Source organism: Chaetura pelagica, unplaced genomic scaffold (assembly GCF_000747805.2).
Source record: "Chaetura pelagica isolate M959 unplaced genomic scaffold, ChaPel_1.0 scaffold45, whole genome shotgun sequence".
NCBI classification, from domain to species: domain Eukaryota; kingdom Metazoa; phylum Chordata; class Aves; order Apodiformes; family Apodidae; genus Chaetura; species Chaetura pelagica.
Window position 1 is genome coordinate 2,228,283 of NW_009953217.1, and position 23,604 is coordinate 2,251,886.

At 38.8% G+C, this 23,604-nt stretch overlaps 1 protein-coding gene across 1 annotated transcript in view; it reads left to right on the forward strand.

Moving 5' to 3' along the window:
* Positions 1–23,604, forward strand: part of GPR133 (G protein-coupled receptor 133) — a 135,497-nt gene that overhangs the window by 52,249 nt on the left and 59,644 nt on the right. Inside the window, exons 14-15 of the mRNA XM_009997636.1 lie at positions 16,458–16,531; positions 18,418–18,541. Coding sequence (XP_009995938.1) covers positions 16,458–16,531; positions 18,418–18,541 — 198 coding nt within the window. The remainder of the gene's footprint in view (positions 1–16,457; positions 16,532–18,417; positions 18,542–23,604) is intronic.

Here is a 23,604-nt window from a genome sequence, read left to right on the forward strand (position 1 = left end):
TTTTTTTTTTTTTTTTTTTTTTTTTTTTTTCCAAAGGAAAGAAACTTATAACTGTTACAATTAAAATTAATAGAAAAAACTATTGCTTTTAGTTATGGGAAATCTGCATGCGTTAGTTTTCTGAGGATATTTAAACCTTGCCTCAGCCCTCAGCATGCCAGCAAACTGCTTTATATAGCTTGCATAAGAGGAGCTGTGTTAGTAATTGATACTGGGGAACTGGAGACTGCTGTGGAGGCTCCCGATTGCTGCGTATATTGGCCTGGGTGCATAGTAGTCCCCTTGTGTAATGTACATTAAAGGCTGCTTGTGTTAATTACTAGGAAGGAGTAGGCAAAAGTAGATATTTGGGATGTCATTTTTCCTCAGCTAAAGCTGATTAATCCAAGTCTAATGAGTGCTGTAGCCTATAATGTCCATGTATCACACGGTTGCATGCTGCAGTTTGCACTTCTATAGTAATCTACAGTGATTCTGTTACATGGGCTATGTTACTATGTGTGCCTTAATTTATCTTTAGATCTTTCAGTACTTCCCCGCTGAAGCACAGGGATTGTTAGGCACCCAGGGAAAAGAACAGAGAGGAGCCCTGCCTTCCAGTTCTTCAGCATGTGGTTGATAAGAGGATGCAATCTAGCTGCAATCTCATTTATATACAATATGTCGAGGATGAGAGTAGATTATTGCTGTCTGGACTGCCCAAGGCTGGAATTAGTTTCACTGTTCCTTCTATTAAGTTAAAAAATAATGTGATTGTTGTTATGATTTCAGTCCTTGAGGGCAGGGAAGAAAGAGGAGCTAAAAGCAGCACAAGTGGCCTGTGGATTTAGGGAGAAACAGCATTTTAATAGCCTTGATTCTTCAAGTGTAAGGCATGTGTCTCCAATACAGATTACATCTAATAACCCTCAATGTTGTTTCAAAGAGCTACTCAGTGCACCTGAATGTTTACGTTTTGCCTTCAGAAATCCTTGCATGTATTTTATCTTTTTGCAAGTTCTTGTGATAGCTTTTGTTGCATCCCCTAGATATCTTTGCTAACAGCAAACAAGAAGATCATTACAATGGTGCAGACCAGAGATGTGCATAATTTTGGTGTCTGAGTAGCCCCTCCCCTCTTTGGGGCAACTCAGGTGACAATGATGGTCATATCTTTATGTGATGCAGGATCAGTCCCTAGGTTTCTCTTCTGTGATGTGCAATGCTTAAGCTCAGTGCAAGTGGTTGAAACATTGTCCAGCAAGAATGCAAATTCCTACTAACAGAAAAGTAGACTGTACTTTTGGGAAGAGGATACAGGTGAAACCCATGGAAGAGATTAAGGAGTGGGAAGGGTCACTGCATACAGCAACTGTTTTTCTGTCCTGAATATTCCCTTACACAAATTCCTCCTTTGAATACAGCAGCTCGCATTCACAAGCATTAGGGTAAGCTGTACTGAAGTCAGTCAAAACCCCAAAACTAGAAAACAGTGTAACTCAGAAAAAACAACAGCAAAAACGAAATGTGCCCTTGAAGTGGGCCCCACTTTGGTGCTAAGAAAGCTCTTGTTGGGCTGGCAGCAGTTTCAAGTAATAAAATTTGGCAGAATTTGAAGTTTCTGAGGGTGTTAATGAGGCATTTTGCTGACCCTCTAATGGAGACAATTATCCTAAATCCCTTTAAATCTAAAGAAAGACTGTAACTGGCTTAAATGATTTTGGGATCAAGTCATGAGTTCTGCAGTGATGCTCATGTCGTCGACAGATTGGTTTGGACCTACAGACACTTGTTGATTTTTGTTGCAGCTCAGTCACAGTTATAGCTGTGCTCACCCTAAAGCTCCTTATATGTCCAGTACCACATAAAAAGATTAAACATGATGATGTCAGATGCATTTATAAAATTGCATTCAAGCTCCTTACATTAAGAAATCATTATTAACATCCCTAATGACCAGGTTATTAAAAGCTGCTTTTACAGGTGGCGGACATTAAAAGTTAGATATTCCTGAAACATACTGACTCAACTGAGACATGGAATATGGCCTTTTTGTTGCTCTTCTTGCTCTCCTGAGGTTGAATAAAGAAAGAACTAAGAGAGTTTGCCAAGGTAAATTATGAGAAGAAGGAAGAAAACTCAAAAAAACCCCTCTCGCTTGATCAATATTTTGCTGGTGGGAAATAAGCAGAAATTAATCACTACTGTGTAAAAAAGAAAAGACCTGACTGTGTTACCAAACTCCTGCTGGAAGTGCTTGGAATATTCCCTGAGCTACTCATTGCCCTCTGCTGTATGCTCTGGGTGTATTTTACCTGAAATGTACCTGAGGTGCATTGGATAGCACCACAGTTTGCTGACTTGTGCAGCACAGATTGAAGAAGCACCAGAGATAATCCTGTTGACAAATAATGTTTCAGACCATGTTTTACAGCTTTTGAAAGTTGTTTTTTTCTTTCCTTTAATGTGAGATTATCTCAGACAGATTGCAAACTTGTACACATGGCTGAGTTCAAGGGTAGAAAGTGGTGTATTTTCTCTTTTTCCTTCCATCTTCCTATCTTTCTGTGCCCTTCCTCAGGCACTTCTGTTTTTTTATTCTGTGTAGCACAAGGAGACCATAATGAAAGGCTGGCAATAAACTAGAAGATGGTTTTCAAATCATATTCCTTTTCATTGTATTGAGGCTCAAGGCTGTTTCGCTCTGATGCTTTTAACTTCTGATTTATTAGTGGGCACAGCCTGGGCTATCCCCTACAGTGATTGTGGTCCCCACTAGGTAAATTGCTGCCTATGGAACAGTTTTATGAGAATGTTTGTGTGATGTTCCCATTCCCTGCAGCAAAGCCTTTTGTGTGCTGGGCAATCCAGGAATTACAGTGCTAGTGTTGATGCCCCTGAATACTTACTGTGCTGAAGAGAATCTAAATACATCTCCAGAGTGGGTTGTTTTTCCTCTTTCTCTTATTCTCTATTTTTAGAAATACTAGAATTTTTATTACTTAACATTAGAGTTTGTGAAAGAGCCTATTATCTATGTAAGAAATGACTTGGCATTTTTTTTGTGATTTCTTATGGATTCCTAAAAAAGCATAAGATGATATGGACATGGAGTAGATATGCATAGCATGTGTAATTTTTTTATTATGAGGATACAAAAAGTTCTTAAGTTATAAGTGATGGCTGGAAGGAGTATCTTGACTTGTTTGGACTGTGTGTCACTGTGACAGGTAAACTACCATCTATTTATTAAACAATTTATTTATAAGGCTGTCAGGCAATTATGAAAGCATGAACTATAAAAAGATTGTAATTGGAAGTTTTGCCCCATTGGAAACTTTCCCATGAACACTAGCAAGAATGTTTCCAAAAATAATGATACATTTAGCAAGAGAAAAAGATATCTGTGCTCCATGGGATAAAGCATCCCGAACTAGCACTCAGATGACACTGAAATAGTAGCTGCAATGTTCTGAGACACTGTGTTCCTAAAACTGGGCTGTCTTTCTGTTTAGTAACTCTTAATCACAGCAGAACAGGAATATCGTGCCCTGTACCCGCTGAAATCATCAAAAGTTTCCTTACTAGGTTCCGTGGGGACAGAACAGATGCTTCTGAGGCCTGCAATGCTACTGCCATGAAGGAGGTTGCTGGAGGCTTTTCATTTTTGGTTTGTAATGTTTCTGCAGTTCTATAGAATGATCCTAGTAAATTAAATTGTGCAGTCAGCCATTTCTGTTTGCATGTGGTTGTCGTTTTATTAGATCTAAAAGTGTTTCCCCTATTTATGTGTTACATTTTACTTAAAAACAAACAAACAAACAAAAAAAACTAAAAGAAAAAATATTATTTACAGGGTGCCTGTGTCACAAAATATTACTGGAATGTGGCAGTCTGATATGTTCTTAACTGCTTGCCACTGCATCTTTTCAAGATGCTTAAAAATCCCAGTTCCAACAGGGTGACATTTCACTGAAGTACAGGAAAGAGAAAGGAAAGGGGTGTAGCAGCATTTCCATTGAAGGGGGAACATAGGATTTCTCATTCTTTGCCCATTTAATATTGTAGTGTTAAGTAAGTGACAAGCAAGTTTGGAGATTTTGCAAAGCTCTAATGACCATAGCTGCATTCCTCAAACCATTAGATCAGTTTCCAGAGGGACCCATTGCTGATTTCAGGAAACATATGGAAAAACTGAGCTCCAGACAAACAGTGCAAACTGAGACCTGAGTAATTATGGAGGTATTCAAATTTGGGCCATGACAACTCCATGCAATGCTACAGACTTGGAGAAGAGTGGCTAGGAAGCAGTTGAGCAGATAAGGATCTGAGGGTTCTGTCTGATAGGCAGCTGAATATGAGCCAGCAGTGTGCCCAGGTGGCCAAGAAGGCTAATGGCATCCTGGCCAGTAATTAGAAATCATGTGATCAGCAGGACCAGGGACGTTATCATCCCTCTGTACTCAGCACTGATGAGGCCACACCTTGAATGCTGGGTCCAGTTTTGGCCACCTTAATACAAGAAGGACATCAAGGTTCTGGACTGTGTCCAAAGAAGGGCGAACATGCTGGTGAAGGGCCTTGAGAACAAGACTTATGAGGAGCAGTCAAAGGAACTGAGGCTGTTTAGTCTGAAGAAAAGGAGGGTGAGATCTCATCGCCCTCTGCAGCTACCTGAAAGGACATTGTAAAGAGGTAGGCACTGGTCTCTTCTCACAAGTAAATGATGATAGAACAAGAGGAAATAGCCTCAAGCTGTGACAGAGGAGGTTTAGACTAGACATTAGGAAGAATTTTTTCACTGAAAGGGTTGTCAGACATTGGAAAGTGCTGCCCAGGGAGGTGGTTGAGTCACCATCCCTGGATGTCTTTAAAAGTCATCTAGATGTGGTGGTTGGGGACATGGCTTAATGATGGACTTGGCAGAGTGGGGTTAATGGTTGGACTCCATGATCTTGAAGGTCTTTTCCAAACTAAGTGGTGTTCTGTGATTTATGGTAGAAGGTACCTTTATGTGGCACTTTATGATATGCCCAGATAAATCAGCTGGCAGACAGTAATACCTTATTGAGTTGCTTGTTCCTCTTCCTGAGTTTGCTGTGGTGCACTTTGCATTTGCTTTGCCTGTTCTTTTGCACAGCTGCACACAACAATTTTGGTCATGTGTTTGTGTAAACATTCAGCTGAGGAAAAAGGGGAAATGTTGGTGTCATTTGCAAAGTGGCAAAAGACTGTAAGGTTGAAGACACACTTGCTTTTAAACTTCCACCCTAGTTGTCCTGAAAAAAACCCAACCCATAGACTCCAAATCCAGAGCTCCAGCTTCTCAGAAGTGTTGCATTTATTGTGCTTCTCAAAACACAGCCTTGAAGTTGCCTTTATAAGGTTTCTGCAGTCCCGAGGGCTCTCAGGCTTCCCATCCCCTCTGCCAGCTCGTGCTGGGGGGGCTCCTAGCTGTGCCAGCCCTCAGCCTCTCACCCCTGTCCTGTGCAGCATGATGGTCACAGCAGAGATGTGGCTGAAATTACTGTTGGGTATTTTTCTGTCACTGCTGTACCAGTAGCAGTATTTCTATCTGCCTTATGTCTGGAGACATACACAAAGCTCCAATAACTTCCATTTTCTCATCTGAAAAACTAACTCAATGGCTTTGTCTGCTATTACTCAACTTTGTAACTGGAGTTAATGGACCAGGCCTAATTCCAGAATGGTTCTCCATTTGTTGGATGTGGCTGATGCACAAATCAAATAGTTCTGGCACCCTGACACTTCCTCTGAATGAAAAATGACACTAAACTAAATAGTTGTGTGACTTTCATCCCATTCATGCAACTGACTAAAAGACAACTCATATTTGGCAAATGTGCAGGAATGGGAGAAAAGATTCAAATCAGAAGAAGAAAAATGTAAATGCTCTTTAGAGAGACTTTTCCTACAATGAGAAGAAAAAGAAAATAAAGCAATGGAAACCCATGAGTTTAATCCTAGAAAGATCTGGTCTGGAGAGTATAATATCTTAATGGGATATTAATGGCTCAAAAACAGTCTTGCTAAGGGGGTGTTGCATCACCCTGCTGCTCAAGAAACATTACAGAAGAGTATTTTTGTGGCAAGATGAGCATTAATGTTAGACCCAAACTGGTGTAGATTTGGGTTGTATCTGAACTGAGCAATCCTGCTGCCGTCCTTGTCTCCCTTGTCATGGGTTCCTTGTCTCATTTCTTGATTGTACTTAAGACAGCAGCTCTGGCTTATTAATGTGAGAGAAAACTCGCATTTTTGTTGGGGTTTGTTTTGTCAGATAATTATCACTCAGCAGCTGCATGTTAGAACTGGAACAAGTAAAGCAGTGGGCATATATCTCTCTATCTGCAGTTTGATGAGAGAGATGTCAAGGGAAGAAAGCCCTCCAGGTTCACTGGGTACTTAAGGAGGTAATCTGATGGCCTAAGGCTGCTTATCAGAAATGAATCAGTGTTAGGCTGGATGTGAACACAGGCTTCTACACTGGATTCCCATCATGCACAAGAAGATGCAGAAGTCACAGTTCAGTCTGAGACTTTACAGACTAAAGAGGTAGGATAATAACTGTAAAACGAAACAGAGACAGGAAAGAACCTGTGAAAAGCCACATGGGGAAAGCGAATTTGGGAATAAAACCAGGTGTCCAAGTGATTTTTTGATTACACAGAATAAGCATTCTCTTATCTCACCTAGTACGCCTGAATAGCTTGCCTTTAAGAAAGCAAAAGTTTTAAATAATATTTTCCATCTGGTTCCAACACTCTTATCATAGAAGGATTGTGCACTGTACCTTTCTGAAAGTCTTTGTCCTGAGATGTGGAGTTGCAACTGGAATGTTTATTGTACTCTCTCATTATTCATACTCCATCACTTCTATTGACTGCCTGTCCCACCCGCTCCCCAGAGATTAGCAGAGTCAGGGAAAGGATAAATGATGATCAGCAGCTAGTCAAGGGATGTAAGAGCTGAAGGGGTCAATATAAAACAAAGGCTGTCACATATAATTCACAAAGAATGTGGCATTTCTTTTCAGAGGCAACATTTGCATAGCCAGATTTTAAAGAGAATGGAAAATGCTAACATATATATCCAATCCTAGAAAAACAAAACAAAACAACAAAGGTATTGAGTGGCAAATATTTCTGCCATTAAGCTTGATACTCTGTTTGTGATGTGAACTATTAAGACTCCTCCTACAGTTTTAACTTGAACATGGTTTTAAAACACCCTTTATAAAATGGTCCTTTGAAAATAAATGTTAGCAAAGGTGATTCTACAAATGTTTGGTGGGAAACCAACTGGGTGTTTTACAAAATCGTGGGTTTTTTTTCAAAAAGTGCAGACCTGATCAAACTCACTGAAGCTAATGAACTGGCTTCTGATATCTGAGGAAGGTGGTATTACTCCTCCAGGAGTACAATTTTATTCATATTAGCTAGAGTCCCATTAAGTTATATGCTGTGCCTAGGAGTACAATTTTATTCATATTAGCAAATTTATGTCATAAGCTAGAGTCCCATTAAGTTATATGCTGTGCCAGTGCCTTGAAGACCTCACAGCTTGAGTTCTGCCTTAGTTCTTGCTGCTTTGCTGTCACCTTTATTATTCTTTAACAAAGATTACAAAGCCCTTGCTTATGCAGGTGTGTGTACATGGGAGACAGGATTGTGCTTCAGCTGGACCCCTGGGCACAGCCTCAGTGGCTTAGTTGGGCTTCCAAAGTAGCTCAGGGAACCTTCCTAAGGACCAGTAGCCCTGGACCCTTTGCTGTATTTATAGTCCCATGGTGTCCTCTTCCTTTATCTTGATTAATGGACTGGTTTTGGCCATATCAGACCTCTTGCATTCTCAAAGTTACCCCTTTCTGGAAGCTAATTTTGTCCTTGGAGGTGAAGTGCAGGACACTGAAGTCTTTACAAAGAAGATAAATGCATTATTCCATAAACAGTCCATTATTCCTTTTATTATCATGCAGATTGCATACAATTTTAATGTTTAACTGCTCCAGGCTGTCACAGTCCTTGTGTTCTTCAAAAATAAGGACACAGACTGTTTGGTCTTTGTGTGGGAAAATTAGGACATCTTTGTGCTTTTTATTTTTGTCTGCTTAGAAAAGGCAATACATATTGATTCTTCACTTGAAAAATCCATCTTGGGCTAACTACTCTGTGCTTCTGATGTGAAAAAATGGCTAAATGTTTTTTTAAGCCTCTTCCATAATAAATATGAGTGAATATTTATTGATTAATCTTATAATTATGGTTATCAAAAATCCATGCATGTTCTTTTTGGGGTATAGGTAACTGTACAGTGGAAATGGGAGCAAACACTGTCATTGTCTGACTGTCCTGCTGCCCTCCACAGGCAGGGCAGCATCACAGGTACAGTGCTCAGCTCCTTGCCAGCTGGTGCTGAACTGTCCCAGTTTTTTGTTTCTGATTACAATTCTTCCTTCCTCAGTAGCATGGGAGTCACAACTGCACTTTAAATGTTAAATATGAGTGTCTTGAATGTTTTGCATCTGATGCAATGTTTCTCTTCTTAAAAAAAAAAAAAAAAAAAAAAAAAAAAAAAAAAAGAAGAAGAAAGCCATCAGGAGAAGTCCAAGCACTGTTTTGGAAACTAAGAATTGTGGAAATATTATCTAATAGGAAAAGTATTCTCAAAAGTGATTATACTCTGTGCATCCCTTTAAGGGATTATGCTTTATGCCTGCCTTCTGGTCCCTTTCACAGCTCTTGTCATTGCTTAGACATTGCTTCCTGTTACAGAGCTCTGCATTGGGCCTGGACAGTTGAATGGCAACAGAATATTTCTGGCTGAGTTAAAATACTACCGGTGAATGGGGGGAAAAAATATAGTTCTGTTGTTTTAGAAAATGTCCATTTTAAAATAGCCTTTTCAATATCAATCAGACCAGTTGTTTTCATTTAGCAGTTCCTTTCACATGCGTTAAGAAAAATAAAGGAGTTTAGGAAAGGGTGTATAGAAGAAACATCTGGTTCTCATTTTAGCAAAGCAATACATTTTTAATACAATAATGCAGAGTAGCAGAAAAGGCACAGTGAAAGGAAACAAAAGAACCTTAACAAAAGACACAGTCTTTTTTTTTTTTTTTTTCCACTACAACAGTTTTGAAAAGTTGTCATGAACTTGTATCAGCATGACCACAAAATCTACTTTATTATCAACACTAAGGGTGGGGAAAAGCTGAAACAATATTTCATTCACCTATCCAAAAAGGCCTGTAAGCTGCCAGCAACATATGTGACTAGAATTTTTCAAGGCTGGGGGTGATTTTTCACAGATAATTTTTCAGAAGTATTTGACTTTATTTACATTAAAAATGGTGTTTTCCAGGAGCCTAGCAGTGTAGAAGCAGCACAAAGCAATACAGCCTCGAACCAGAGGGGTGAACACACAACCAGATGTGTTAATAGCCAGTCTGAGCAAGTGGTATCTCTCAAAATTATTTCCTAGAAGAACCAGGCCAAATGCCCAGGTTTGGAATAGTTTTGTATGTTTAGCTTTGCTTCATCCATGCTCAGAGCTTATGTCAGCCTGGCCCATCTAACTCAGATGTGTTAAAATAGATCAGAGCATAAAAGATATAAATGAGACGTTGGCTAGGGGATAATGCATTTGGTGTTTAAGGTCTCTCAGCAATCTCCACTCCAGGTAGGTCAACCAATGAAAACAATGGTAGATTTCCTTTTATTTATTTATTTGCCACTCTGGATAACTTTTCTTGAGTCCTGACAATCAAGCTGGGTTTGTTCTTTTGTCTGGTGTGAACTTCTGGTAGCTCTGAGGGAGGGGAGATGGCAAAAAGCAGAAAAGCTGCTCTGCAGGGTTTTGTGTTACAGTAAAACCAAATAAGGTCTTTTACACAATAAGTAACTTCAACAAGGGCACCTTGAGTGAAATAACTTGCATTTTAAACTAGTTGATTTAACTTGGATCTCTTTGGAGCCAGACTGCATTTATTCACTTTTGAGAGATAATATCTAGTTGGAGGTCATGCCCTGAGTCAGTGGGATGCAATGTGGAGGGTCCCAACAAGTCTGATGCCCCTGGCTTTGCATGAACAATTCTGTCAGTGACACACAGGGAAAAAAAAACCAAAAACAGCACTCACTTCCTATCTCATGTGAATTGACTTGCTAGAACTCAAAGAGGTGAGAAAATATATTCCAGGTGTTTCAGTATAAGTGACTTTGCACTCCTTAGTACATCCTTAGATGTCTAAATCACTTGCGCATTTAGAAGACTGGGTATGGATACATTTTTTTCTCATATATGGGCATAGCTGTTTAACTAGCTATGTATCAAAACCATCTGACTGCTAAGTTGCTAATTACTTAACTCAGACTATTTCTAGATAGAGAATATTAGTATTTCCATTTTGCCATTGTTTGGACCAGAATTGTGCTTTAAATAACATGAGAAATCATGTTTTCATTTAAGCACTAAGGCAGCTTTTCTTACAGACCATGAGTTCAATCCTGTGCTTCTTGGTGCTCACATAAGAAAAAGCTGCCATGCTGAGTCTTCTCTCTTGCTGACTGGCATATAAAATCTTTAAACGTCAAATATTTACTGATGTAACTTGGTTGCTGCCCAAACTGAATTTCAAAGGTCCTTATCCTGCAGTTTCTGTTTGTGCATACCTTCCCTTGAAGTCAGCTCCATGCATCTCTAATGAAAATGAACCCTTTTCTTTCTGTGGCTATTTTTCAGCCTTCATGTACTTTACATTTATTATCGTTATTTACATCAATATTGAGAGTATTATAAATCCACATTGCAGTCAGTGGGAGTTTGGCATGATTATACACTGCAGTACTGCATCTTAAATAGTTTTGGCTTCCAAGCTGAAAGAATTTGGCATGCAAGTACTTGTCACTGCCCAGTGTTAACAAATACATGGAAAACACTCATCATGCCCATATGCACCCAGGCCAAATAGAAAGAAAAATGGAAGAAATACATTGTTAAATATTTCAGATCTTTGAAATTGAGGAATGGATGAAAGCATAGTCCACAGAGGATATATGGCTTAGTAAGGCTGAGCAAGGTGCTTTGTCCTCAGAAATTCCTGAGTTCAGAGCTCATTGCTGACCCACTGATGCTGTGCCATGTTAACTGCCTGAAGCATCTACAAGGGTGGGAATTTTTTAGCTGTAAAATTAAAGAAAACCCATTTGGGAACTGTGTATGTGTATTTAGGGAGATTATAATTCTAACTCAAAGTTACAGTCAGTTTTCACTGCCAAAATTTCAACTTTCCTTGAGTAGTTTGGGAAAAATGCTTTTATGCTATTTAGCATCCAAAACCAGAGAGAAGGGCTGTTACTCCTCTAACAGAGTCACAAAATTTCACTTAAAGTACATTCAGCAATCACTGCCCTAGCTCTTCTAGGTGCCAGGAAGCCTACTTGTGCTATCAGCAGGTAACTTGAAGTGGATCAAAGAGACAAGCTGAAGAAAGATGAGCACCAAGTAACAATTTCAGTTTTTGTAGATCATAAGCAACTGTTTTACAGATGCACAGTGCCTGACAGTCCACAGTGGGATCTGCAAGTGGACAGATATGGTCCTGGAAGCTGTTGGATGAAGCCCCCTTGTTCAGTGTCATAAGAAAGATGGGATCTTTTCAAGAAAATTGCATTTTTATTTAAAGGGAAGTGTACTTGCTAGTCTAAGAAAAATAGCAAGATCTTCTGGTGCTGTACACATTCAGAAGTAATACTTTTTTCTTTTTTGCTGTGCACAGTAATTTTTTTTTAAAAAAAAAAGTACTGGGACAATTTTCTCATCCATTCCCTCTTCTTTTTCTTTCTCTCTTTATAAAAATGCTATCAGAAGAGCAGCCAAGATATTTTTCAGTCTGTTGCTCATGGGTTTTTCATTGCTTTTTTCGTTCTCACATTGCTTGCCCAATACAGCAGCTGGGGAAGGCTATTGGTGTAGCATTTTATTAATAATATTTCTCCAGGAAATTGATGCATTGACTGTTTCTAACCTCAGGCAGAAGAAGGTTCAAGCCCAATCCATATTCAATTGCATATGGCATCTTTTTCTACTTTCAGGTGCCTTTATATCCTTTGATATTTCACTGATTTTTTTCCTTTATATTGTTGTCTGTCACAGTCTTCTACCCTTTGTGATATCATGGGACCTTCCTTTTTTTTTTTTTTTTAGACTGTATGTTTGTACAATTAAGAATTATATTGAGCAAGTTTTCATGTTGAACCTGGGAGCCTACAGTGTTTTGTTCATTCCTTCAGTAAGTGTGTGTTGGTGTATCTCTGGTGTAGCTCTGGATGGATTCTCACTGGAACAATTAAGGGCTGTTCTATACATCACACACTGTAATTTCCTAATCATGAGCTAAACTCGTTTTTGTACAATTTGAAAAATTTTTTTCATTATATAGTTACACAGCAAAATGGCCCTAAATTAATATAGCTGGATGATCTAAGCCCAGGGTCTGTTGCAGCACAGTTTTCTCACAGCTTGGAAGAAAACAGCCAGTATAACCACTGCAGAAATAGGTGATCATTCTTTCATTCTCTTTCTTTCTGCCTGTCTTTTTCCAGGGAACTGAGTAGAAGAAGAGACTTAAAGTTTTAATTTTCTAGGTAATTAGGAGAAGTAGATCATATAAGGTGGAAAGGAAAGTCAATAAACCACGTGGTCCTCAATAGGTCACACTTGCAGTCAGGATATCAGTGTGAGGACAGGAAATCCTTAAAGTGTCATTTTAGTTGCTAATTTAATCCATAAATCAGGAAAAAAAAAAAAAAGTGCTTTTGATTCATACACCTGTAAGAATATTTCAGTGGGGCTGTGAATTGCACCAAAGACATGAACATACTGACAAGAGGCTTGTTTGTCTTAATACCTTTTCTCAGCACCTTCAAAGTTACCTATGGTATTCCTGGAGGCTGAGAAGACAAGGCTTCAAAATCTCTAAAAGAGAGAGACTCTATGTTGTATAAACAGAGACATGTGAGCTCCAAATTGAACTTAATGGGCTAAGTTATCAACTACTTTGAATGACAGGCAGTCCAACACCCAGCACATTGGTCTTGGAGGTACTAAGTTCAGACCAATGACAGATCTGACCCTCGGATTTGTCCATTTTCACATTGGAGAAAAATGTATATTGAATTAGAAAGTGCACATCCTCCTCCTTGGTGGCCACCACCATGCAGCTAAATATTTGCTTTTTAAATTCGGGGGAGGAGAGGAGAAACAAGCTAATCTCATAAAGGTTCACCCCACCCTCTGCTTGGCTTCTCTTCCTTGGCAAGCCTTCCCAGCACCAGCTGGCTGACTGTTTTTCTTCTGCAACTGTGTGCATGACATTTCCTGCAACTAGGTTTTCCTGAAGTTTTCCAGCAGTGCTTTCAGCCTTCCCCCCCTCCCCCTTTTTTGGCCTCTTCACCCAGTAACAATGGCTTTGTGCCTAGTTCCCAGAAGTGTAAGTACCATATCCCCATCACACATTTGTGCATGTCCTTTGTATGATCTCAACACATACAGTGAGTTTCTAGGGTTTGCCAGTGGTCAGTGGAAGGGTTGTTGAACAGCCATGATATCAACAGCCCTTCCTCAAGATACCTGCTCCTCAGACAGAGTTTACACTGTTTCTCAATGACAAGAGGTTGCTTTCCTCTTTTAATGTACTTCTTTTCTGAAGAAGCTGCATGTACCCCTCTCTGTGCAGAAGGACTGATTGAAAAGAATCTAGATTAGGGAGAACCAATGCACAGATCCTGGATTACTTGGTGTTCCGGTGCTTTCCCTCCCCACACTACTGAAAGCTGCATAAACTGTCCTTTTCTAAACACTCAAGTAGCTTAATCCTGTAGTGTAAAAGACTGCTTTATATTTAGTTTTCTGTTATCAATGTCATTAAATCAATATCTTCAGTGCTTCAAGATCCAAGTCACATATAAAATTTCACACACAATTTAACTTAAGAAATGTAGTACAGAGGTACAGTCAGTTAATTTTTCATAGATTAGAGCATACTTTGAAGTAAAGCTGTTGAAGATCAAAGAGGGTTTATTCCTCATTGTAGGCAATTTCTTATATGTTGGGGGGCTTTCTATTCTAAAGACGATTTTGTTGCAGAACTTCATTGGAGTCTGAGAAAACAGAAGTTTTATGCAGTTGTCATAAATGGCACTGAAAAGTCTTGTGAGGCCCATGTCATGTGTGTTAAAACATGGGACATGTTTTTTAGAAGAAGTCAATAGGCAAATTGACATGGACACTTCTTGTATATGCATTATTTATCCTTTTTCCGAAGGAATTCTGGACAGCCCAGAGACTATATGGCCTCACTTGGTGTAGTTCTTTGTCTAGTGAGTGACATCTGTGTTTAGAGTTAAAGATGGAGAAAAACAATGATTTGCCCCTTGCCAAAAATACTTAATTGAGGGTAAAACATATCTAGGATTTATTTATGTAAAAAGATACACAGCTGAAGTACTCCATCTTCTTCCAACCTGATTCTGTGGTACCCTTTCTGCTTTGTGTATTAAGAATCAAGATTTGCCTAGAGATATGTTACAAATAACATATGAGAAATGAGAGTTATCACACAGTCTGAGTGGTTATTACAGCAGGTTTTTTGTTGTGTTTTGTGTTTGGGGTTTTTTTGTGTGTTTTTTTGTTTGTTTTTGTTTGGGTTTTTTTTTGCCAGATTGTCTATCACAGAAGTGGAGTAATTTTAATACAAACTGAGTATAGATTCTTTCAGTTGCTTACTTCAGGAGAGCCATAGACATGATGGACATACGGTTATATAGCATAATGGGCAAACATTATGCTACATGCCCTTGCTGCTGGTAAAATAGAATGAACTCTGCTAACAAAATTCTGAATTAAGCTGTGGAAAGCAGTTTTCCAGCAGTGGGTTACGGATCATTAGTATTCTGCAGTTTCTGAACTAGTGCTCTTCAAGAATATTCTTGTGCCGTTATAATTTCCCAGTGTGGCATGCTTGTGAGGTTTTACTGTTTGCTTTGCTCCCTTTGTGGTAAAAGGCTACAGGTTGTCACCAGAGTTTCAAAAGGGTCAACAGAGACCCTCAGTGTTGAAATGGAAGTCTTTCCTCTTCACAAAGCTGTGCTTCTGTGAGTGCCTGACCTGCAGCCTCCACTGTTTCTTTGGTGAAGGCTTAGCAAAAAAAAGTTAAGTCAAGTAACTACAAATTTTGTCCAGGAGTGTTGCTCAAGCAGATAAGAAAATTCCATTTTTGTTATCCAGATATTAGAAGAAGCAAATAGCCTTATCTACAGCATAGCTACTTGACATGTGTGGAAATTCAGGATGAACGTGTGGATGTCCTGGGTCAGGCAAAAATGTTTTATTATCACTGGTAGGGAGGGAACTGTGCTACCTTGTGCCTGACACTCATTGGACTTGTGGGAGAGAAGGAACATTGCATCAAGGACTTCTTGTACTTGGTTGAGTTTCAGCATGATGAGGCACTGGAGTTTTTTCCCTTCTTTCTCTAAAACTAGAAAAGCAATACTTGGTTATCTTTCAGCTTGACAGCCAAATAGTGTTGCAATAATCCTGTTGCTGTTAATTCACCAGTGATTTCTTTATGTTGAAGACTCTTGTAATTAAAAAATTGCCTTGTAGAGTCTAACACAATGTGGACTTTGGGGATTTATGTATTAAAGAGGGTTGAATGGGTCCTGGAAATCCTCTAGTTTTCATATTTTTTCTATAACAAAATATTACTTCACTCCAATATAATTTGAGTTATTTTGTCATGAAACTGGTGTAACAGAGTGGAGAATGGGATCTCAAAGCTTCCTGAATGGAGGAGATTGAATTAGTTGTTAAATCTGTTTATGGAAGATAGAAATTATGTTATTATAAAGCTAAGGTGTGTTAAAATAAAATCTTGAGTTATGGTATTGCTCTTTCAGTTTGATTGTATGTTTTAAAATAATCACTGTTGTGGAATGAAAATGTCTGTGATTTGGTCATTGTAATGCACATATTTCAGTGTTATTTTTCCTCAAATGTGAGATTTTTATTACCCAATGAGAACAAAACCCAACTAAGCCAAATATATGCTGAAGAATAACATCCCAATCCTGCAAAAATTAACATATATTATGGTGTTTATATGCAACAAATAATCCTAGTTTGCTGTTTAATTTAAAGGGGACACAGATTTCTCACTCAAAGTGACATAAGTTTAATGCCAGTATGTATAATTAAGACTGAACACCAGCCTTTGCCTGTTTAGAGTTTGTGTGAAAGCTATGAAGACTGACAAAAATGGCTTTCACTTCTGGTGTGTTAATCTAGAGTAACTCTAATGAAGTTATTGTAGCAATGTGTATTTAAAGTAGTTAAATAGCAGAATTCAGTCCTTTTTAAGCATTCCTTCAGAGTTCATATTTTCTTTCTTGCAGACGCCCAGACAGTACAGCCAAGCACTAAATAAGAGTAACAGAGTTCATCTTTATTGTGCATTTCTGGACTACAGGTATGTCACATAATTTCAATTTTTTTAACTTGGTTTAAATAAATTCCACTTAGTTTGTGATGCTATATATTGCCTATATCCTTCTTTCATTCATGGAGATAGTTACAGAAATTAAGCTATTGGTTTACAGAACCCACAATCTGACAGTGACTTCTTACCATAAATAGGAGACTTGTTAATCACAGACTCCATGTGAGGTAGGTAACTGAGAGACTGAAAATTTTTGCAATCAAAATTGCAGGCTGATACAAATCATGCTTATCTTGGTTTATGACTCTGTCCAGTTGGGCAGATGCTTGAATGTTTTAAGATGGCAAACCTCCAGCAGAGCCATTGTTTTCACTGGATGTGTCACAACATCATGTGAGATCAATATTTCAGAGCTGTGAATTTTGAACAATGCTTGGAATGGAGAAATGTTATGCCCCTGAACTCCAGTTACAATAGAAGAGAAATAACTATCACTTTAAAATTCACTCAGAAATAGGAACTCTTGAAAAGTAGTAACTATTTAATTTTTTTAACTATGAATATCTTTAATCTGTTTTTGATTTCCAAGCATGCTGCTCTTGCTGAATAAATGAATAAAGAATACAACTAATGTATTTTGAATTTCATGGGGATTAACAGTTTTTGAGCCACAATGGCATAAGCCTCATTGATGTAGCAATGGCCTGCAATGCTGTGGTCCCTCCTTTCCAGCATGCACATGGGAAGATGACTGGAATTGTTTTATTGAAGTTTTGTTTCAAGTATGTTGAATTGTCCCAGCTGTTGGCAGTTACTTGTCGTTATGGTTACTCACAAATTACAATAAATTAAAAACAGATTTCACTGAAGCAAATTAATATGGCTGGGACATTGTTCCTGTACTGCTTTCCACTGGGGCTTGGGTCCCTGAGGCTTTCCCTCAGGACAGAAACTGAACTACAAATCTGTCCTTCAAATGAGTTTCATTTGTATCTAGATGATCTTATTCCCTAGTGCATGGTAGTTTAAGAATAAGCAGTTTGTTTCTGACCTACAACATATTCTTTTTGAGAACTCAAGGACGTCCCAAAGGACAGAATGAGGGTGAGGTAATACCTATATTTAAAATGAGCACCAAGAAAAATACAGATCATAGAATCTAGCTTCAGAACCCAGAATAATATCAACAGTAATAAACGGTTAAGAAGCAGGAAATTTCAGTGGATGACCTATGGTGCCTGAGCTCATGGAGCCCCCCTTGATATGTGCCTGTGGCCTCTGTGTCCCCACTCTACTGCAGGGCTGTGGTAGCACAGGGCTTTCTGGGTTTCCCTGGCTCCAAGAAAAAGCAAACTCATGAGGATCACTTTCCTGTGCAGCCCTGGAACCTGGCCATAGCCAGACCAGCTGCAGCCTCATTGGTGTGGGAGCTGGTCTTGCTGCCCCTGAGGCTGAAGTGACAAAAAACAGTTGACATGGAAGGGTCACTAGAAATCATGCTCAATCAGAATTACTTTGATGGGATGAACAGGACAGTGGGTAAGGGAGAGGCAGCAGATACAATATGCTGAGTTTCTTTACTTTTGCAAGGTTATTGACTTGTCTGATCTTACAGTTCTCAGAATATAGAAATGTGGGTCTAGGTGAAATGTCATAAATGGCTTGCACAACAAAAGAAAAAATGTAGTTATTTTTCATTTGTTATAAAATTGGGAAGAAATTGGGTCCTGTTCCCATCAATATTTTCTTACCTGTTTTCATGATGGAGTGGAGAAGACACTAGCAGTGCTTGTGGATCATCCAGCCTGAGATAGCTTTCAAACTTTTTATCTCCTGTATAGTGCAATGCATGTCAAATTAACTTGCCTAAGATGCACTTGGATAGAGATGACGTTGCATTTTTGTGTGCTTTGCAGCAATGGAACTGGTGTTTGGTCTAATGAAGGCTGCGTGCGTGCGAGTGGGGACCTCAACTACTCAGTGTGTCTCTGTAACCACCTCACTAACTTCGCCATTCTGATGCAAGTGGTGCCTCTGAAGGTGAGATTAAGCAAAGGAGTAAATCTGTCTGTTAAAAATGAAGCACAGATACATCAGTTGCAACCTCACGTCACGTCAGTAAGTGATTGGAACGGGGCTCATTTTTACCCAACCCTGATTTATACACATCTTGCTTTCTGGGATGTTATAATACTTCTTGACTCTATTTATTTCTTATAACTTTTGGGAACTGAAATGGCACATGAAATTAAACACATCTGTAGTAGGTGGGAATACTCTTTATTTTCATCCTTTTGGTATGATTTCTTAAAGTACTAGGCAGAAAAAGCACTTGAGGACACTGTACTGGATTTTTACTATTCATTTTCAAGACAGAGACAGCTGAGATGGAACTGTTTAAGGGTCTTGGTAACTAGATTTGTGGAATACGAACAGCCAAGTTTGAACTCTGTGTGAAGCAAGCTTTGCTGCCAGCTGGCCCCTGCCATTGTCTCTGCCAGCTTTCCAAGTGCCTCCTTGCTGCTGTTTCTTCATCTCATTGCCAAACAGGGGATTGTATAGAAGGAGCATGAGAAAAGCAATTATAACTTAGAGTTGAGAGTAAACCCTTTACGTATTGTTTTCTCAATGCTCAGTTCCTTTATCTGAAGAGTTATCAAGCAAGCCTATTTTCAGCTGGAATATGACGTATTCCCTAGTTACCCAGAACCTTATGCTTGCTATTCATACTCATCACTGGTTTCAGATGAAGCTTTGATGGCAAACACATTGCTCTCCTCACTAGACATTCTTCTCTTCATGATGCCTTGCTGTTTCCTCAGAGATGGAGCACAGTGTTTGCTCCTTGCAAGTGAAGTGCTAGTTTGTTTCTGCTGAACTCCCTCTCTAAAATTCAGCAACAGGCAAGGTTGACCCCATTCTAGATATTGGCAGACAAACAGCACTACCATGAGCATGAGAAATATGTTTTTACTTCTTTATTGGATGTGTTACAGCCAGGGAGAATCCAACAGAGATAGTGATGAAGCCCTGCTCCGGACAGCCCTCTGTTAATAAATAATGAATGTATAATATAAATTATTTACAAACCATACATTTAAAGAAATGTGTCCTAATCGTTTGTCCAATTTATACTCTCTGGCACATTCTCAGCTTTCTACAGACTCCATCCTAATACTATAAATTAAAATACTGAAGAAGGGCTTCAGCAGGACAGCAGGAGTCCTACTGTCACATTTATCACTGTGTGCTGCTAACAAGCAGTGTCCTCTGTGGTACAACTAGAGGGGTATTGTCAGCTCTGTTGGCATGGATGTATTGACTGTATGGCCATGTCCCAGGGTCCTGTTAATTGGTTTGAATGATGGATTTGCTCTTCATTTAGGCTTTGCCAAGACAGCTACTGCTGCAGAATGGGCTGCACGTGTTCGTGAGGGCAGCATAGAGGTTCCTGCAGATAGATACAGGAATCAGCTTTCAGTGTAAGGGAACTCTGATCTGGGTTATACCTCTGAGCAGTATCGAAGTCTTTTCAAGGAATGAATCATCCCAGGTTGCTGCTGAGAGTTCCTGTTTCAGCAACAATTTTAGCACAACTACTCACATGGTCATCCTGGTTAGATGGTGTAATGCCATCCAAGTCAAGGTAGAACAAGATGGTCTGCTATCCAAACAGCTTAATTAATACCCACAGCCCCTTGTACTAGTCTAACCATTTCAAGATGGCAGTAACTTTTTCAGATCTCCCAGTTTTTATCTAACTTACTATCTTTATAAATTGTACAGCACCTAATGATCCCAGCTGGTTTCAAAGTATCGTTTTTCTAGGAACACTTTGTACTGATAATAAAATGCAGCTGTGCCTGAAGAGTTTCCCATCTTGTAAGACAAAAGTAACATGGGAGAAATGTGCCATTATTAAGTCTGTTTGAAAGAGCAGTGTACAGGGATTTAGCTGGGGTTAAGGAGGGCATCCACCAATTAAATGACATTGAGATATTAGTCAATTTTCCACTGAGGAATAGTTCTGAAAGGTCTAACTTTCAAATAAACAGGTTTGAGACTGTCATGATTAATGAAATGCTGCAATAAGTTTTAATATTATGCAAGATTAGTAACTGGAAAACAGATATTTCATATCAAAGTCTTTAGAACCAAGCTTTCCTAAAAAGATCTGAAATGCAAAACTAGGAAAGGCTGGACATGACTGTCCAGTTCCTTACAGTCATTTAATGGTTCTATTTTCAATATATGAACAAAAAAAAGAAAAGAGTGTTTGTAAATTTTTGGCAGGGAAAGTGAAATGCTGAAATGTGAGAGGAGTATTTTCAGCACAGACTGCATATGTTCCTAGTGCAAATCCATGAGAATTCAAAATGCTTGCTGGAGGATCATGAAGGTTGGGTAGAAGATATGCATTAATTTCTAGCAACTTACATTCACCTAGAAACAGGGTTCATAGATAATATGAGACAAGAAAAAGAAAAGGTGATTGTGTATAAATCCCCACATTTGAACAGTTCTGTTTATATAGCTATTGTATATATGTGGCTGTATAAATAGAACTGGATGAAATTTTTCCACATGAACACCATTTTTGACAGATGTTTATTTTTTGTCTGTTTCTGTTTCTCACAAAAAGGGGTCTACTTTTCATGAAAAAAAAAAAAAAGTAAGTTGTTAGAAATTGCCTGAAAACTGGAAAGATTTTCATGAAAAGCTGTATTTTGGTACTAAAAAAGTGACTTCATGGAGATTCTACTTTGGATGCTTTATACTTCTGCCCTCCTATGGAAAGTAGCATTTCCCTTTCTCTCCATTGTACTGATAAATGTGGTTCTCAGGGTAGCACAAGCAGGCAGACATCCTCTTCAAGGGAACCACAACAACCTTTAACTTAATGCACCAGTCAGCAGAACTGTAAAATCAGTTCTGAATAGTTCCACTAGCCCTTGCAGAAAGGCAGACAGATGCACAGCAAACAATTAAAAAATAATAATAATAATAAAATAAAAATAAATGAAGAGGACATCAACAGTTCTGAAGAACTCTTGAGACTAGTTCAGTGTGATAAATGTTCTGGCTCTCTCAGCTCCTTTTCATTAGATTGGTGTTCTTTTCCTTAAAATACAAAAAAAACCACAAAACCAACCAAACCAAAAGCATAAGCTTTCCATTAATGAGATATTGCAGTTTTTTAGAGTTTGCTGTTTACAACCGAAACCTTTGACATACTCTCTGAGCTCAGACAAAGCCAAGGTGTCTCTAAGCAACAAATACTGAACAGAAGTGACCTTCCTCACAAGTCACCTGCCACATACTTGTGGTGAGCATTTCTAATGACCAGAGAGCTGAGTTTATATGGTAACCATTTGCCAAGGTTACCATCTCTTCTGCATTGTGCTAAATTTGAGCAAGAATCTCCTTGTTTAATCCCTTCCCTTTGTTCCTTCATGTGGTTAAGTCTGGCTATGTCTGCTTACAGAATGATCCAGCCCTTGTTAGCTCTGGTGCACTAAGAACTTGCTTCAGTGCCTCCCTTCCTGCTTACTGAGTAAATAACGTGGGAAGGAATTACAGTGTCTCACACAGATTTCATGTCATTTCAGTGAGACATTCATAGGAACAAAATTGTAGGGTATCTTGCACCTGATGATGCTTTCTCTTGAATGTTTGAAGTATTGTGAGCTGTGGAATGCTGACAAATTGTTACACATTTATGGAGGAGACTGTCATGTGGGTCTAATTTCCAGAGAGCATAGAAATGCAAGAAAGTTCTTAGGAACAAGCTGCAAAATCTTGATTTTTCTTCTTGATCTCTACTTAAACCAGGTTAGATTAATTCAATTACTATTCTACTGTATGCCAGCTGGAAGTAGGCTCCAGAGACTGAAATCTGCTGAGATGAAAAAGCATTTTTATTCCAGTGTTTCAGAGAAAGAAATTGTAAGCAAGAGGTCACAAAGGAATTTTTAAAATTCTGGAATTTTAATTTAAATAGGACAAAATGAACCTTTACTCCATGTGCTATACAGCAGTGTGTGAAGAAAAAGAACTCTGAATGCTGTGAACTAGCTAAAACCAAGCTGGGATTAGAAGCATAGTTGAACACTACTCCAGATTTTGCTTTAGTTTCAGCAAAAGCTTGAAAGCACCCAAGTCTCCGTGATTGTGAAAGAACATACAGACAATATTGCTGATTAACTTGAGACACATGGATGCAGTTTAGCTGTGTTTAGTGATGCAAGGGATTAGCAGTTGTAACAAGTTTATTTCAGGAATGAAATAACCATCTTGGAAAAACTGACAACCATGTGGTGCTCAGATGTCAGCCTGGCACTGACCTGTTAGCCTGCTGATGAATTGGCCCACATGGGATGCTGAAATTATTTGTTTTTATCACTCTGCTGTTACGTCTGTATCACTGGCTCAATTTAATGCTTGCTTGCTGAGATGCATTTCTCATCTTGTTTTTTAACTTGAGAAATGATAGCAGTTATTTGGAGTTTCGGAAATTAGTGATCATCAACTGGTTGAAATGAATCAATAAGTTAATTGAAAATAAAATGTGACCAAAGATAAGCAGAATGTTCCTGAAGGGACATCCCTTGATGGCCTTAATGAAGTTTCATGGATGTAATAAAGGTCAGTGCAGTATCAGAATTTGGGAACTCGGTCGAGAACTGTTTTCACAACTCTGATCAAGTTAGTAAGACTGAAGAGTTAACAATTGCATCTTCCCAACAAAACATGTCAGTGAGATGTTTAGAGCACCTGTACAGTTATTAACTACTTTGTGTACCCCTCCTCTAGGAAAATCATTGTTCTGATCAAGTTTCTCTTTCTGATGGGGGAGATTGAGGTGAAGTAAAAAAGTCCCTCATAACAAATCATTGCTAAAGCTGCACTCTTGGTGGTGCGTGTCTGTCTTTCTCCTTCCTTGATCCACAGAACAATGTTCCAGCTTTTGCTTCGTATGGTGAAGTCAGAACAAACCCCTCCTGCCAGCTGCCCTGCAATGTTATAGTTACAGAGACAATGGTGCATTAATATAGCTGGGGTAGGAAAAATAAATAATCCATTTAGTCTGACATGTTTACACT